The sequence below is a fragment of the Numenius arquata genome, chromosome 8 (genome assembly GCF_964106895.1).
Source record: "Numenius arquata chromosome 8, bNumArq3.hap1.1, whole genome shotgun sequence".
Taxonomy (NCBI): Eukaryota; Metazoa; Chordata; class Aves; order Charadriiformes; family Scolopacidae; genus Numenius; species Numenius arquata.
Window position 1 is genome coordinate 62,201,689 of NC_133583.1, and position 17,859 is coordinate 62,219,547.

At 51.4% G+C, this 17,859-nt stretch overlaps 2 protein-coding genes across 3 annotated transcripts in view; one reads left to right on the forward strand and one right to left on the reverse strand.

Moving 5' to 3' along the window:
* The window catches only part of TNNI3K (TNNI3 interacting kinase), a 65,482-nt gene extending 63,632 nt beyond the window's left edge, over positions 1–1,850 (forward strand). For both annotated transcript variants that reach the window (XM_074152681.1, XM_074152682.1), the window contains exon 25: positions 924–1,850. In XM_074152681.1, coding sequence (XP_074008782.1) covers positions 924–1,000 — 77 coding nt within the window. In that variant the 3' untranslated portion in view covers positions 1,001–1,850. The remainder of the gene's footprint in view (positions 1–923) is intronic.
* Positions 1,851–6,643: 4,793 nt separating this feature from the next.
* ERICH3 (glutamate rich 3) overlaps positions 6,644–17,859 on the reverse strand; it is a 30,484-nt gene continuing 19,268 nt past the window's right edge. The window contains exons 14-17 of the mRNA XM_074152522.1: positions 16,303–16,806; positions 10,658–10,804; positions 7,145–9,036; positions 6,644–6,715 (exon numbers count right to left, since the gene is read on the reverse strand). Of these exons, the coding sequence (XP_074008623.1) occupies positions 6,644–6,715; positions 7,145–9,036; positions 10,658–10,804; positions 16,303–16,806 (2,615 nt within the window). The remainder of the gene's footprint in view (positions 6,716–7,144; positions 9,037–10,657; positions 10,805–16,302; positions 16,807–17,859) is intronic.

Sequence of the window (17,859 nt, forward strand, 5' to 3'; positions counted from 1 at the left end):
ACACCCAGGACACAGCCAGCGGGAGCGAGAGCACCCACAGCTTACGGCCCAGCACACTTAGGATATGGGCAGCATTCCCTCAAGGAAGAGCTTTGCTGCCGGATTCCAGAGCGCAGTGAGTCACGACTAGGAGATAAAGCAATGTTGCTTATGGATCACATCTTAGGGATGCCACGATCTAATTACCAGAGCCTTAATCTTGTGCAGCTGTGTATCTCCTGGGTTTGGCAACAGGAACTTGGCATGAAGGATCCCCGGCAGCGTCTTCTGACCCTTCTCCACCCCACCCTGAGCCCCAGACGTTTCTGTGTTCTGGTTTCTCTGCTCTCGTGTTTCCCAAGCATCCGAGTCTCCCTGCACAAAGCCACTTACCAAGAACTTTGCGTTGGCTCCGCTGGGTTGTTATGGAGTGACGTGACCCAAGAAGCGTGGGAGCAGCCGGTCGGTGACACTGTGTGAAGGGAGAGAAGGTTTCCTTAGCCTTGAGCAGCCCAGTGGAAACACGGTGCCCGCAGGAGCAGGGGCTTTCTGTTTCGTGGGGTCGAGGATTAAAATATTTTGAAAACATTTATCAGAAAGGTTATTTTTAGCTCTCTGAAGCTCTAGTTAAAGGGCAAAAAGATATTTTTTAAATGGCAAACTTCCACTGTGTTACTAAAACATCGAGATTTGTGGTTTTATGTCAGTCACCGAAGCTTCTTTGTGCTTGATGATTATGAATTCATTCATGAGTGACAGGGGCCATTTGCTTCCTATAGAAATGTCTCCTCAGCAGATGCCATTGAATTTGTAGCAGCAGAGAGGAACCAGCGCGGTCTGTGCCCGTTTGTCCCGGAATGACATGCACATTGTTTTGTTGCCGTTGTCACTGCTGGGAAGGGCGGGGGAAGAGCTGCTCATGAACCTCTCTCTGCACCCCCCAGGCTACGTCTCGGACCCCATGAGCACCATGAGGTTCCACTCCTGCAGCAGCGGCGGCAGCTTTGAGGAGAGCAGCTGAGGGCTCCGACCCTCCGCCTGCGGGGACGCCACCAGCCCGCGGTGACACCTCTCACCCCATCGGCCCAGCTCCCCACACCACCGAGGGTCCCTGCCCTGAGCAGCTTCGGGTGTTGGTGGTGAATGTCCCCGTCCCAGAGATGAAAGTAAAAATGCATCTGTCACAGTTTCAGAGCCCCGAGATGAGCTGCTCTTACCTTGGGCTGCACTGAGGCATGGGTACCAGCCCTCCTGGCCAGGGAGCCACCCGCCCCGGCCCCATGGAGAAGAGGAGCAGCCTGTCCCTCCCCACCACCGCGGAGGTGACTCTGCTCCTGCTCCCGGCTTCTGAACCAGCTCTGGCTTCTTTTCCAAGTTCTCTGCAGCCCCAGATACAGCCCGTGTCTCCCTTTCTGCACCACAGGACAGCCCATGGCTGCAGCTCATCAGAGCCTTGATCTTTGGATGCTTTCCTGCTCCCTGAGAATAAAGAGATGTTTGGGTGCCCATCGTAGTTGTGCTCTTCCAGACAGTTGTGTTTTCTTATCTGTTTCCTCCTGTTGGTTTGTGTAATTGTTTTTCCCAAGGAGTGTAAGCTTTCCCTCAGACATTTGCTTACAAAAGGCAACACAAATACATCCAAAACACACTTTAAACCAGAAGGAAAATATGCAGAATTGTGTCATAAATATGACAATCTTAACACAGTGCAAAGCTGCATTTTTGACAGTAAAACCGCAGCAGAGCGCTATCGAGCAGGGGCTGAGCCAGAGGAGTGCCCTGAGCCGGCTTTGCAACAGCTGCTGATCACTGGAAACTGAAAAAGAAAAATAAAAGGAGATAGGGCTTCTTCTAGAAGCAATTACAGAGTTAATTATGCTGTTATTTTCTGGGGTCTTTTTTCAAATTAGCAAAATTTAGCTGCAAGCAACCCTGCTTTAATATTATTCCTTAACTGGATTCAAAGACACGACTGTCTCATTGGCTGAGCAGAACCCCGCGTTCACAGTTGCTGTGTGTTGCTCCGTGGGTATTTGCTCATCACGCCTCCGGGAAACCCCAGGGAGAGCTCCCCACCCCACCTCTGCTGAGCTTTAGCCATTGTGAGTGTCACAACACGGGCAGTGCCACCCCAAACCCCCAAGCCCTTTAATAAAAACCAGCAGGAGGAAGCTTCTGTCTTTCCCAGGGATCAAAGGGGACCATCAGTCATCCCAGTAACTCTTCAAACCGATGATAAGCTTCATTATTTTGTAAAGGCCTTGTCTGGCCGGAGTATTTCTCATCTTGGCCATAGAATTTGTGGCCCTTATGGCTTGACACAGGACCAGCCCAGGAGACAGGAGGTAGCCCTGCCCAGGGGCTGCACTAGCCCTGCAGCAGCAGAGCCGGGGGCGGGCACCGTGGCATGACAAAGGGCAAACAGCCAGAATCTGTTCAGGTTAGAAACACCCTCCTTGATCATTTCCCATTTTTGGTTCCTGGGGGCAGAAAAGGGATGCAAACCACACTGAAATTAGTGTTCTGCCCACTGGGATAAATCCCAGTTTGTGGGGGCGTCTGGGACGCTGATGAAAATTCCCTTCCTGACCAATTGACCAGATGTTACGATGGCGGAGCCACCCACGCACAGGTAGGGAATAAACAGAAGAAGTGGGGGGGGCAGGGATTAGATCCCATTCCCTGGTTTTTGCCCTGGCCAGTGCGTGGGACACGGCGCGCAGAGGATCAATTGTCGTACCTGAAAAATCAGTTCCAGCATCGAGTTTCCTTTGCAATAGGATTTTTTTCTTACAGACGCCTCTGCCTTTCCCGTTGCTCGAAACAATCATGCGGGGACTCTTCATTAATGCAGCTGCGCCTGAGACCCAGGCACTAACCTGCACTGGAGCCGGGGAAACAGAGCCAGGGCAGCAGAGCTCGTTGCACCAACACCTCTGCTGCCCCTTACACCTGAGCTGCTGGGGCCATCGCTCAGCCCTTCCCGGCACGTGTCAGACGGGGGCAGGCAGAAACAACTGAAAAAAAGCATCAGAAAGCTTTTCAAGGCAAAACTTTTATAGTTTAGAAAGCTTTTCACAAGGCCAACTGCTTGCAAATACTTTTACTAGTAATTAAAATTACTGGCTCTTTGAAGAAAACAGTGTCTTAGTTAATTGGTCCCTACAGAAGAAACATCAGGCTTAGGGGGAAAGCGTGTTCCATAGGAGTGACCAGTTATTAATACAAAGAAAAACGCTGAAAAATGCAAACTCCTGAATAGAACATGCTCTAAAGTTGTTTGTGGGAATGAAACTGGTTTGTGCCAGTCCCAGAGAAGCCCGAGGAGCCCGGCACATTGAAATATTGATAAAGAATGAGACGCCCCAGGGATTCTTACCCCGCTTCTGAGACCAGCAGTGCCCGGCAGCTGTGGCAGTATTTCAAGCTAACATCTCAGTAGTAGATGTTCTAGATTGAAATAAGCTGCTGTCACAGCAAACAAGTGCTTGCACCACGACCTGCACCCAGTGACGAGCGACTGAGAATACCTGACGGCTTAGGGAGTTAAAAAAAGCCTTCGTGATGAGCCAAAAATGAGTTTTGCCAGTGGCAACACTCTTAGACAGTTTGCTTTCCTCACATATGTTCAGTTTAATAATTAGTCTCCTTTTTTTTTTTTTTTGGTGCACATCTTGTTTTTCCCTAAGTGCCATCTACGTTTTTTCCCTTTGAAGCTAATTACTAGCTAGCGATGGGTAGGGGAGCAGAAATTAACACAGGCAGCATTTCCAAAGCCATAAAATTATCCATTTTGATGGTTTTGCTTCTTACCAAAATTCCACCTCCTCAGACTGCAGGCGTGTTTAGAAACATACAGAAACGGTACATCGTTAACAGCCGCACCACCAGCAGCAAGGGGCTGGGGGGGGAATGGAGTCAAGCAGTTCTCTGAGGCTGAAATTGCCAAATTCCACTCAATTCTGTATCTGGTTCAAGTCCTCTGGCTACTTTAGAAATCAGTTGCCCTGAAGGCCCCAGACGGTGACGAGCGCCGCAGTGTCCCGGGCTCACGTGGCACCGCAGCCGCGTTGTGCCAACCTGCAAAACAAGAGGGGGAACCGTCCGGCAGGTCGGGGGGGGCTGGTTCCCGACCACAGACAAACCTCCCTGCGGCCGGCCTGGAAACAGGGCTGTTGGAAAGAAGCGTGAGAGAAATCCTGATCCCATCAACATGGTATGAGATTATTATCAGAAATTATGAAGTGTTCTTGGGAAATCTGAGTATTTTTTTTCTGTCACTAAAAAAACCCAGAGTATTTGAAGTGTGGAGTTTTTAGAGAAATACAAGACCTTGTATGAGTCGGTATGTTCCTACCCAAAGGATTCATTTCCCTAATTGTTAAAATCGTAGGCACAGGTGCCATTTATAAATATTTTAACTATTTTAAACAACGAATTGTCAGCTTTCCAGCTCCTTACAATCACTGCCACGTTGCTCACCTGGGACTCCCCCGCTGCCCCAGGTCCCCTGCGGCCCGAGAGCACCCTGGAGTTCGGCTGCCTCTCGGTCGGCAGCCCCCGCTGCCTTTTCCAAAGGGCTGAAGGGGATCTGGCTGAGTCGTCGTCTGCTGCCCCCGCAAACTCCCGCTGCCCTGGAATCCTCTCCAGCACCCTCCAAATGCCGCAGCTCACTCAAGGGAGCTTCCACCCACGGGAAGAGCCCTCCCTCCACGCTGTCAGAGAAGCCGGAGCGGTCCCTGACCTGCCCAAGCACAGCCCCGGGTTAATCCTGACGCCCCCCCAGGGCACACCCTGCCCTCCCCCTCTGCCCGCCTTCACCCCTCGCACCGGAGGTGCCACCCAGCAAATGGCTTTGGTGCAGCCACGGGCACGTCCTTCACACGGGCGTCTGCGTCGCGCAGTCCCAGCGGCACAAACACGCAACCCACCATCGGCCCTCCAGGCGGCGGAGATAAATACTGATGAGCCGGCCACGCTTGATTGGCAAGTGTTATTCTTACAATGACATCGTTTGCAAAAACGTAAGGAGCCACACAGAGCTGTACAGGGCTTTTATGGACCCTGCAACTGTGCGGGTATGCGCGTGTACACATGAAAACCAAACCTCTGGAGAAGGTCCTTAGCGTTGAATTTAAATTCTGAACACTTCACACGCCGGGTGTATTCAGCTGTAGAGCATGTAAACACTGATTATCTATTTACTGCACTTTTTTATATTGAACAACACTGAAAATGCCTTGGCCCAAAGAATAAGCCACTCTGATTTTACGGACGTTCCCTGGTTAAAGTGAAAAGGCCGCTGCCGAGTGGTCAAAAGTCAAACTGTGCTTTTAAGCAAATATTGCACATCTTGCACACAATAAACATTTCCACCGCACCACTCGGGACCACTCGATGCAACGCTTTCATTTGAACTGCTGGGGGCTGTAAAGCTATTATTGGGGGGGTTTTGTCTACTTTTCTCTTTCAAAGCACTTCCTGGCACCCAGACTGGAAATATGTCTGCAACCGGCTTTAGTAGAGGAGGGAACAACAGGAATCACTTGAGCACATTTAGTTTTCCTGTCCCATGTGTATTGATCGTAAGTGACTTACGGTGACAATCCAGTCTAACTCCTGCTGGTTCCAGTCCCATTCCCGGCTCCGGCAGCAGTTACAGCTCGGTGCCAGGGCAGAGCGCCCTGTGTCCCACCGAGTGATGCTGGCAGCTGCTGCATGCCCAGCCCCGGCCCGGCAGGGTCTCGGGAGCCTGTGGAGGTCCCATGGAGGTCCCATGGAGGTGCCCCGGAGCTGCGAGGGGACACTCCGGCAGAGTGACCCACAGCCAGCACCGGGTTGGGAGGGGCTCACACCCCCCACCCCTCCTGCAGCCACGACTGACACCAGCAAAAGGCCAGGATTTGTTCATTTACAAATACACGTTAGAATTGTTCTGGTTTAGCGACTTTCAACAACGTTTCAAAGTCCCACAAACGCCCTGAAGTGTGGCCAGTGACCACTCTGGCTCCCCGAGGAGAAGCCCCCTCCCTGAGCTCCCGCAGCCGGGGCGGGGGGGGGGGTCCTGCCTGTAATGGGGGGAGGTGGCCACCTGCCAAAACCCCTCTGGGAGGCAACCCTGCCCCCCGGGACCCACTGCTGAGCCCCCCAAGTGCTCCCATAGGAACCAAAGCATCAATGTGCTGAGAGCCCCGTGCAGACACATCCAAGGGACAACGACCCGCTGGAAAACGCAGTGGGGACACGGACACAGACAGGCTCCGACACGGGCACCCTGTGCAGACACAATCCTTGTCCTCAGAAACAGGCACATCTACCCGCCGCCCCCCTCCCTCCCCCCAGAGAAGCACACAGTGCCAAGGGGAGGTTCACCCAGTCCAATATTTTTCCATGTTTTGGGAAAAACAAGCATGACAGCAGTGGAACAATCCTTGCGATTACTGTCTTCGCAATTACGGAGGAGCGCAGCTCCCTGGGCTGGCACATACAGGTTTATTTCAGTTGTCTGCTGCACACCGAGAAGCTGCTCCAGTGAAACATGACAGATGGTTGTGGTACTCATGGAGTAAATCAAAGGAGGAGTGAAAAATCCCAACCCGCACAAATTGACAGCCATTTGTGGAAATGTTGCTGGACCCAGCACGGAAGGAGCTGCAGGAAAGGCTTAGAGGAGAGTTTCTTCCCCATCCTGGGGCTGTACCGAAGGCACAATAACTGTGTCTGTGTTTACAACATCCTATGAAACAATGAGAAAAACATTAGCTTTACAGAAAATGTGCTAAACTTTGAGCTGCTGAGATACGGCTGTAACAGGTTTCCTACAAGCAGACGCCAGAGTCACTGGAGAAGGGGATGCTGCCACCAACCCGGAGCGTCACCCGCTGCCACCGGTGCCAGGCAGAGGAGAGGGTCATTGGGTGTGAGGGGACGGGGGGCTGGGAGCGCCAGCGCCAAAGAGGTTTGCAAGGAGATTTTGGGAACAGGAGAGAATGCAGAAGCTGCCACCCACAAGGATTTAATCATCCCCTGCCCCAGCTACCAGCAGCAGATACTTGAGGAACGTGTAAGAAGCGGGAGGAAGCGGTGCATCCTCTGCCCCTGGCGGGGACCCATCTGGGGACCCGAAGGGGCATGGGGGACAGTGGCTGACCCACGCAGGACTCACCCCATGGGGACCATGGCTCCTCTCGCCTGCGCCGGCGGCTCTGGGGGCGGCTGGGCTCCCTCCGGTGGGACTGTCCTTCCTCTGCTCCCTGACCCCCGGGGCCCCCTGTGAGCGCCCCCAGACACCCCCCGCCTCTCTCTCTCCAGTGTTGCCACAGGGGCCTGGCTGTCCCCCCTCGGCTCTCACTCCTGCCTGCTCTGTCCCCTCCTGTGGCCCTTGTGGGTTCTTGTCCCCTGCTGTCCCTGTCCCGGGAGCCGCCGGCTGCGGCTGGTTGCCCTGGCATGGCCCCTGGCATCCTGCAGACCCTCTGCCCCTCAGCTCCGCTGCCCCGTACCCCCATATCGGGATGTTGGGGGCCGGTTCTGACTCCGGCTGCTCCCCGAGGGACACCTCTCCACACAGTTCTCCATACCAGGGGGACACCCCAGCCAGCACTGGCTCCCCTGCCTCTCCCCCAGCCCGAGCCCCTGGCCCTGCCTGGCCACCCACCACCGCAATGGCCACCAGCCCGGCCTCCCCGCCCCGGCTCACACACAGCACCGGGGCTGGCACTGCTTCATCCAAGGCCTCACCAGGAGCCGTCTCCTTCCCTCTCTCTCCAGCACACTCCAGCAATCCCTCCATCCCAGCCGTCAGCTCCCTTGGACCCTCCCCTCCACCTCCCGGCTCTGCTCTGCCTGTCCCCACAGAGACTCCCATCGCCCCCCCACAGGGTTTTCCTTCCATTGCACCCTCTGTCTCTGCTTTGCTGCCTGGAGATGGGGTTCCACTTGAAAGTGCTCCTGCTGAGCCCTCCTCCTCCGCTGCCGTGGTCTCCTCCAACTGAGATGGCCCTTCACTTATGGAATCCCCTCCAGCATCCACCAGTGCCTCTAATCCAGGTGCTACTTCCAACACGGGACCCCTGCCAGGCTCCACGGACTCCTCCACTGCATCCTCTGCTCCCAGGAGAGAGCCCCCTCCTACCTCTGATGCCTTGCCAGTCTCAGAGGCTGCTGCTCCTATGGCAGCTTCCCCCACCTCCATCTGCTCTTCCCCTGATGCTTTCAGCTGGGAAAACTCATTTGGCTTTAGAAAGCCTTCTCCTCCAACCATTGCTTTTCCTGTGCAGACATTCATATCCCCTAATGTTTCCAGGAGAGCCCCGGGCTTTTCCACATTCTCTGCCCCTCCAGAAACACCCTTCTCTACAGGCTCCTCTCCTTCAGGGCCAACGACCCCGGCCATCCCTTCCTCTGCCACGCTGGCATCCTCCGCAGCCTCCTCTCCCTCAGACACAGCACCCACCACAACGTCCTTCCCTGCAAAACCTCCCTCCTCTGCGGCCCCCTCTGCCTCCTCCACCCCCTCCTTCACCGCTGGCCCTGGGGCTCCTGCAGCCTCCTCTGCCCCCAAGCCCTCCTCTGCAGCCTCTTCTGCCCCAGTGATCTCCCCGGCCACCTCCTGCCCCTGGGACACCGCTCCATCCTCCTCCTCGCCCAGCAGTGTGGCTGCCGGCTCCTCTGCCCCGGGGACCTGCTCTCCCAGTGCTGCCTCGCTCTCCGTCCCCTCCATCACCCCCTCGCGCTCCCCGGGTGACACTGCTGCCCCAGGCTCCGTTTCCCTCCCTGTCCCCCTTCCTCTGGGATCCTCTCCTGCCATGGCGCTCTCCTGAGGTATGGATTCCTCCACCTGCAGCACAGCCACCGTGTCTTCCTCGGGCAGCAGATCTCCCGCCTGTGCCACGTCTTCTCCTGCCTCTTCAGTGCGAGCATCCCCTCCCTCAGCAACAAAACCTTCCTTCTCAAGAGCTTCTCTCTCCCCTGCCATCTGCCCTTCTCCTACCACTTGTTCTGCTGCCTTCTGCACGTCAAGTGTTCTTGTTCCTTCTGCCAAGAAAGCTCCATCTGGTGCTGTTAAAAATAATCAACGCATTAGTTTTATTGAGAACGGTGTTAGCATTAAGGCTGTTCTACAGGTTTGTTATTAAAGATGCCCTCTCTCCCAAGCAATGCAGGGACATCAGCACGGTGACGAGAGGAAAACTTGCTGTGCTGCTTCTCATCACATACCTGTGCTCCAGCTCCTTTCTAGTGCTGCCCTTCTGCCATCTGGCATCACTCATTTAAGCAAAAATGTTGATGCATGACCAGCTTCAGCTCTGGCCGTTCTGCCTGCCCTGACTGATCTCCCTCCTTCCCTCGCCCGCCCTGCAGCGAGCTGGAGCGTGTGTCAAAGAGCCGTGAGCTTGACAGTAACAGTCAAAAATTCAGAAATAGGTGGTAAATTGCTCATGTAAAATATGCACACACAGGAAGAAGAATACTCAGCTGTTCATGTGAAATGGGTAATTGCTTCCTGTGGAGCCTGTGATTACAGCAGGAGAATAACACGGGGTCGATTCCTGCCCCCTGGGAATTTAAGGGCAAAGCCCTCCCTGGATTCGGTGCCACAGGGTCTGTCCTGGGCAGGGACCCCCACAGCCCGTGCTGCTGCACCGGTGTTTTGTACCAACGTGGCAGGTTCCTGTTCTTGGGAAAATGAGAAGGTTTGTGCCGCTGAAAGAAGCAAGGAGCAATGTCTTCCCCAAGCTACCCTTTCCCACACTGGGCAAAGGCTGTCCTGCCCCAGATCATCTCCCAGTGTTTATCACTTATCTGAGAAAGAAATATTCAGAAGAAGACAATTAGTGACAGACCAGAGATGAGAAGGAACCTCCAGCCTCCTGTATACACCTTCTGGATGAAAGACAACAAACCTTAAAAGGCTATGTTCTGAGAATACCTAGAGGAAGAAGATAAAAGGCTCCCAGCTGACCAGTGCGATGTAGAACACCCCGAATTAATGTGCTAAAGACAGTGCGCAACTAGCAACTTAAAAACAATATATGTGACCTGTTCCCGCCAGCTTAACATTTAGGGTCACCACGGCTCGTTGGAGGACGGTGGGTTCAGCTCGTTGGAGGACGGTGGCTTCAGTACCCCTGTACAACGTGCAAGGCTCTGTGCCAGGCAGACCAAGTCCCCAGCAATGAGCTGCCGGGGCTGCGAGGTCCAGAAACACACTTGGAGGGAACCAAGACCAAGCTGAAATTCCCTCACTGCCAATTATGCCAAGTGCTAAGAGGAAGGTGAGTTTGGGGGACAAATGGAGACCAACTCTGCAGCTCGGCTCCGTTCCTCATCCCTCAGCTCCATCCTGTCTTGACACTGCATTTTCCCAGGAAGGCCTCATGCTTCCTGGAAGCAAAGGGAAACCCACAAGATTCCTGCTTTCCACAGCTATTTTCTTGCCTGGCAGCCAATTCTTTCATGGACTGGATTCTTTACCTAGGACCACTATAACTGGCAAAAAAGCATTAATTACACATGACTACAGAAGCCAGCTAGTCGTCACCTGATTTTTATACAAATTAGGAAAGAAAAAAGCATGAGGAGGGTTTGATAGCCTAGATAAGAAAAGGCAAACAGTTCTATACAAAGACTTCAGATGAAGAAGACGTAATCCATGTCCCTGATCAATGGCCAACCTCACCTTCACTGGCATCACACTCTGTACTTGTTACGTTCTCCTCTCCCTCTTCCGCATGGGAATCGCCAGGTTCAGGTTGAGAATTCACGTGATGATCATTTCCAGTTGCCGTTGCTGTTTCCTCCTGGACTGGTCTGCAACCTTCAAAACCTATCACAAAGTTACAAAAGAGGAAGCAATAAAGAGAAACCATTAAAAACCGAAAGGGGAGTGGAAGCCATCCAGCTACCTCAGCCCCATTTAAAACTTGAAATGTCAGGGCAGACCCGAATGAAGCCATGTAAATCTTCACCAGCAATAATTTTTTTAAGTAGATTAAAACCAAATGGAGACAACCATGAAAAATCCAAGGGAAAATTCATGCAGAGGCATCTATCAGAGCAGAGCAGCAATCTTGCACGTTTTCACAAAGCAGTGAGGTTGCTTTTGTCAGGCAGTCTGAGGGGGGTCTGACATACAAGCAACAACTTTGTTTTATAGACATTAAATTGTTATTGTTCTGTGAATACGTTTTAAAAAAATAAATCTACATTAAGCTCCCAACTGGAGTTGTGATGATTCCTCAATTCCCCACGCTGACATAAGTGACTGCAGACCTGTGCCTTTCTATAAATAAGCGAGGAAGTATTTTCTGCTCTGTAAATGCAGTGATTGAGATGCTTCACATTCAAGTCATACATTTGACATTATTGTTAAGGTTGTGCTGTCAGTTCCATTTTGCTTTATGACTCGCTGGATGATTACACGAATGGCTTTCGCTCCAGTAATACTAAACAACTTCTTCACGAGCAGTGTTGCAGCTACATACAGAGTCCAGCCCCTTCAGCATCTCCCCTGAGAGCCCTTCCCTCCAGCAACCCAGGCTTCTTCCCTCAAGTTCCATCCATTGTCTACACCTTTCCTTTTCTGTTGCAGTTATGGGCTTAGTCATTCACACAACGAGCTTGCCAGTTTGCCACCGGTATGGACTGACAGCATAAAGTCCAGTCTCACACTTAGTTCTCCTGTGAATGCCCTCTGCTGCCCGTGTACTGCATCCAGAAGGAACCACCGTCAGGGACATCTCTGAAACAGCTTCCATTTGGGTGATGTCAGTGTGAGACCCCGGTAACTCCTGTTGCTGCCTGGATGGTGCCAGTGGTGACACGTTTCACGCTGCTCCTCTGCAGCTTGGGACAATCCAGGCTTTGACTGAAAAGGAGTAAGCCAGCCAATTGTTTGTAGTCCATACCGATGTCGAGCAGAACTTCCAGATCATAAAGGAGACAACCACAGCACTTCTGGATCCTAATGCTGTCCGTGACACGGAGCAGTACACTGTCACCTTCACCTGTGCAGTGGAGGTGCCGCAGAGACACTTGGTCCAAGTTTCAGTCTCTGAACCTCCACAGACAAGTTCTACGTCAAGGCTCAGTGAGAGCACGGACACTTTTCAACATCTTCACCAATGACCTTCCCAGGACCAGGCTATGCCATTTTATTTAGACCAAGCGTTTTGTCTGAGAGTAGCGGAGCAGAGTTTCAGCCAGCAAGAAAAAAGATTTGAATCCTGACTTGGATTCGATTACAAAAATAAAGAGACTGAAACCGATCGCCACAACAAACCACTCAACATGTTCCTGGCTGAATCATGACTCACGGCCTGGATAAAGAGGTGCTACATGGTGTGACATCTTGACTTTCAACCAACACCTCAATTCAATTTCTCTGAAAATAAAAATAAGGAGCCATGAGTAAAAAGCTAATGCTCCCACACTCAGGAACGGGCTGACTTTGGGCCACTCTGCAGTAGGGCATGGAATAAAGGCACCCAATATATTGGGCTTCATAAAGCCTGGAGGGGACAGAGGCAGTGACCCTGCTGTGACAGGAGCCTGGGGGGCTGGCAGTATCAGCAGGTTCAAACACAGATGAACTCATGGACTTCAGAGTCCATGGGACCCATCTCCAATGGGAGACAAAAGGAGTGGGCAGGCATTTTTTTCTAAGAGCTATTATACAGCAGCTAGAATCCAGGAGAGCTACAAAAGGAGTGAAATTGAGAACACAGAGCCTCTCGTGTTTGTGAAGAGCATCTTCTCTTGCCACTGTGAGATGCAGACTGCTGTGGGAGATGTGCCCGTGGGCTGACCCGTCGGGCACGTCTGCAGTTACTACGAGCTCTGCCAGGAGAAAACCAGCTGCATAAAGATAAGCACAGTAAGAGTGACCCACCCGGCCTCTGCTCTCATCCGAATTGCCCACTTAACCCACAGAAATGCTGTCAAACCATTTGTACAGGTCTTCTGTGAATCGCTGTCACTTCTGGGCACCCTGTACTGCCCCTCAGTACGCACATACTCGCACGTGGCAGGATGTTCCCTCCAGCAATTTTTTAAGAAAAATTACTGTCAATTCTTATGAGACTGATTTTTTTTTATACATGCAGCTGCGTGTATGGGATCTAACCTGCCTGCTGCTTCAGTCAGTCGGGGCACCGAAAGGTCCAGGAGTGGGAGAGGGGTTGGTTCCCCTTGTTCACAGTGAGGTGAAGACTTGACACTGCGTTCCCTGCCACAGCCTTGGACTCTTCCCTTCCCAAATCCCTGCCCCTCCCTTGCCAGTGCACTCCCTCTGCTCTCCCACCTTTCTCCTACGAGGCTGCTTTTTTCTACACTGTCTTTCTACTCACCCTAATACGTGTTATTTTTCTTCTTTTTTTCACTTTTGTTTTTATTATTTCTTCTTCTTCCTCCTGTGGTTCCTGCTACTTTATGCTTTCCCACACCCTTCCTACCCCATCAGCACCCTGCATCCACACTGCTCTGAGCAGAAATGCGAGGAACTTTCTAAAAGGCCATTTCGTCTATCGTACAGAAGTCCCCGCTCAGCCTGAATGCCCTTTTGCCTGTGCCATGTGTCCTAAAGGGCAGTGGTGGCTTCACCCCTGCTGCCACATTTCACCTGGACGAAGCACTAAGATCTGCTCTGCAAGGAACCACGGAAGTGGAGCAGGGAAGGTCCCAGGAGAGCATTTATAAGGTTCCTCCTGGGACCCAGGTCCTGACAAAGTCTCTGCAAATAGGGCAGAGCCGGCGTGAATCGTTCGGGCGCCTCAGCTCTGCAGAGAAGGCAAGAAGCTTCTGCTGCAGGACATCCCTGGGCTGCCTCCTGCAGAGGCACGGGCAGCACGTCCTTCCCTCGGCTGCTGACATACCCCGTGCTTTGCTGGGTGCGCTGCATCCACCCGACTCCGATGAGGGGCCCGAGGTCCCACTGTCGGGCAGTCCCGTTCTCTGCAGTTTACCGCCTGCGTAGCAGCTGACAAAAGGGAATTGACAGTCCATCAAGACACAGAGCCCAGGGGGGATGACAAACACCGCTCGCAGCACTTCTCCCTCGGGATCAGCAGCATCTCCTTGTCACAATGAGCACCGCAAGAACAGACAAGGCGCAGCGGGAGCCCATCCCAGGCATCCCCATTCTGACAGGTCCCCTCGCGCCACCGGTTGTCATCTGCCCAGGCTCAGCTGCAACTGAACAACCCCAGAGGAGCGCTCTGCACCTTTGGCTTCCTTCAGCAGATATGATTTTCTCTGGTAAGTTAGTTCTGCACTGTTACTGGTAGCACTGGTGAGGAGAAATCCTGCCGCGAGCCAAGCATGATGGGAGTCGCCAGGGCAGAACCCAAACGGTGCCATCCCAGCCTCATCCAAACGCGGGCTGGGCGGCTGGTGAGAATGACCAGCCCCACTGAGGAGCTCATGTGAAAACACCAGGGAAGGCCAAGAACGGGCTGAGAACCAACTGCAGTCGCAGTAAAGGACTGAGGTCCTTCAGCCCTCCAGGCATCTCCAGAGGCTTTTAGCCCTCAGCCTTTTGGAGGGCTGGAGTAGCAGAGCTGTAACCATCTGGCATTTCTTCTAAGACTGTAGACATCCTTCAATTTCTGAATTAGAATCTTTATCACAGCAGCAGCTGTGTTAAGTGCCCAGAAGAAGCTAAGATTCACGTGACCTTTGTTACCCCACAATATTTTTTCAGCATGTTCATTATATCTCAAACAGGTTATTATCTTTTTCTTTCATTGTTCTACACACAGTTTCTTGGCAATTCTTTATTTGCTATAAAATTTACAAGCCCCATGTAGATGGGGAAAAATCTGTACGCAATTTAGGAAGTCGTTCCTATCTGTAATTTTTATGATTCCATCATTTTTCTTGTCCTTCCTTGATCTGCACAGTCCCTGAACCTCAGGGAGTCTCCTGGCAGCAGAGATGATGCAGGACTTGACTAAGAAGTAAACGCTGTTACCTTAACGTCACATTTGGACTATTTATCTGGTTTCGGTAGGGGATCTCTCTTCAAACCTACAGCCATGAGACCGTGTGTGTTGAATGTGAGCACACGGGAATTTGTGCTGATAAGAAGCACCACCATTGTCTGAGGCCAGCCCAGTACCGGATCACTAGCTTGACACACTCCATTGATCTTTCCTTGGGTTTGTGTTGCAGCATAATGTTCTGTCCTCTAGGTTTTAAAGTTCTTTCTTCAGTAGTCCTTACTCCACTCATCTGAGCCTGGTGGTGAAGGTGCTTAAATCAAAGTTTCTTTCACACAAGCAAAGAGAGGCGTTCCGGAAGCAAACATCTTTGAAGGTTTCAGCATTATTTGATGAATAGTATGTTACTGTCTTTGCCGTCTCCATTCTGAAGGCATAACAAAGGGACAGCAATGCCCAAGACAAGTCAAAGTAACCCAGCAGCAACAGACCCCCAAAATGTTCACCACCAGCGTTCAAACTGTTCACTCCAGAGACGGCTATCTTAGATAGATGCACTGCAGCGAACAGAAAGCCATAGAAACAGAAGCTTCTATCAAAATAAAGGAAAACCACTCCACATTCCACTGCAAATCCAGCATAAAGAAGGGCAGCTGGGAATTTCATCTACTGTGGCTTGTGGCTCTCCTTTACACCAGAACCCGTGCGGACGACTGTTCTTTAACAGTGTCTGATCTAACAGCATCCAAGGCACTGCCCCCGTCACCCAGATGACGTTGCAAAACAAGGGCTTACATTTTTTCCCATTCCCTGGATAGAATAACACAAAGCCTTCCTCATGTGGCCAGCCTCTCATTAATTGCCCTTTACCCTTACAGGTAAGGTTGAAACTGCAAGATGTCCATTTCATCAACAGTACAAACAAGGTGTCACACAACTGACTGATTCGTGCCTTGCCAAGAAAGCCACGACAGAGTGAAGCAGCACAACCACTGATCAACTGACAGTTGTGATCTTCATCTGCCACACCACAATTCCCATAGTGATTTTTTGGTGTTCTTTTTCTAATCTAGTCTTTCGACATTATAAACAGAGTCCCCCAGGCTCTCCCGTAGGTAATAAATCACGTTTGGATTTTATAATACCCAACTACTGGAGTAAAAAAGAACAGTCAAAGCCTTTCCCTGGAAACACTGGAACAGGAACAATAAAGCAGGGTGACACTGTGGGTGGTTGCTCAGCTCACGGCAGCACAGGGGGCTCCAGTAGCCTGAGAACAGCCCCGCAGCCGCACTCCCCGTGCTGCACCGTGGCCGAGGGTAACAGCAAAGGCAGCAACCCTTGCAGGTGCTGGTCACCCACAGCTCTGCAGAGGGACTCTACTCACCATCTCCATCGTCACCCCAAGAAGACCCTTCATTGCTGTCCTCCCCTTCCGTCACGTTGCTTTCCAAAGGCACTAGAAAACTTTCCTCCCCATCATTCCTCCTGGCACTCACATTCTTCTCCCCATCTTCCCCGATGTCACCTTCTCCTGACCCAGCCTGTTTGAGTTCCCCAGCAACTTCAGGACTTTGACGCTCTATTGCCATTATATTTTCATCAAAAATTCCGGTATCTTCCCTTGCTGTTAGATCTTCTGGTTTTGCAACTTTTGCTTCATCTATTCCTTCGTTTTCCAGTGTAAAAGTTTCCTGATTTTCCTCCATTCTGAGCAGTTTATTCTCCCTGCTCTCATTTCCATATTGTGCATGTGCTGCATCATCAGATGCCGTTTTGATGTTATGCTCCTCTTTGCCCTTGACATCACCTTCCATCGTATCAGCATCCGAGTCATCGTCACTGCTGTACTGAGTGCTGATGGATGAGACAGAGTGTGCAGCCCTCCCGTCTAGAAATAGCAAACAGAATTTTGTTTCAGTATTTGCCACCAAAACATCTGCATTCACTGGATCATCTGAGATCAATCTCTGAATTACACCACCTGAGGGTATCGTGACAAAATCCCACTAAGTGCAATAGAACATTGCCCAGATGTATCACTGTTAAAATCAAAGCCATTTAAGATATTTTTTTCTGTTAATGGAAATGAACCAGATTAGCTCCATCAATCACACAGAAATACACCTCCAAAAGCACCTCTAAATATGACTCAGACAGGGTTTAGAGTACTTTCTTGAGCCCCATTAGACAAAGGATTTCAACCATAGCAACAGTCCTTTTCTGCACTCCTCTTATCTCAGTGAATATGAAAAGGTCTCCAAAATCACGCGCAAACCATTCAAATTGAACTGGAGATGAAGTTCACTGTCTCCTCTGAAAAAATATACAGGGACCATCATACGAAATTCATAAATGGAAAATTTGAGGGACGGGAGAGAGAAAAAGCAATAATTTTTCATCTAACATTTAGGCGAACAGAAGAGGTCGCTGCTACACAGCGTTGCTGGTGTCCGGGGCTGGCATGGGTTCAAGAAGAGATTAGTCAAACTCCAGGAAGAAGAATCCAACCAGGCCTAATAAGTAGCAGGGACCACCCTTGGCACCAGCTAATTACAGGGGTGGGAGGACACACTGGGGAAGCAGCACAGCATTCTTGCCCTTTTCTGCTATTTTTCCTGGGCATCCCCTGCTGGCCAAAGGCCAGAGGTAGAATTTGGACCCATGGTCTGTCCCCGAACAGCCACTGAAGCCAAATCTGTGCCACAATGTTTCCTCCTGCAGCCATGGTCTTCCTGCAGCCTCTACGTCTCTTCTTCCTCTGTGGAGCTGAGGAAGGCTCACTGCAATTTCTTGCAGTATTTTAAATTATCCCTTTCATCTGCAATGTATCACAAAACCAGTGCTATTACATCCCAGTACAAAGATGAATAAGCGTGGTCCTTAACGAAGGCCTTAACGCAGAGGGAGCCGTGAAGGCCCTTCCAGGCCCCCATTCCTTCCC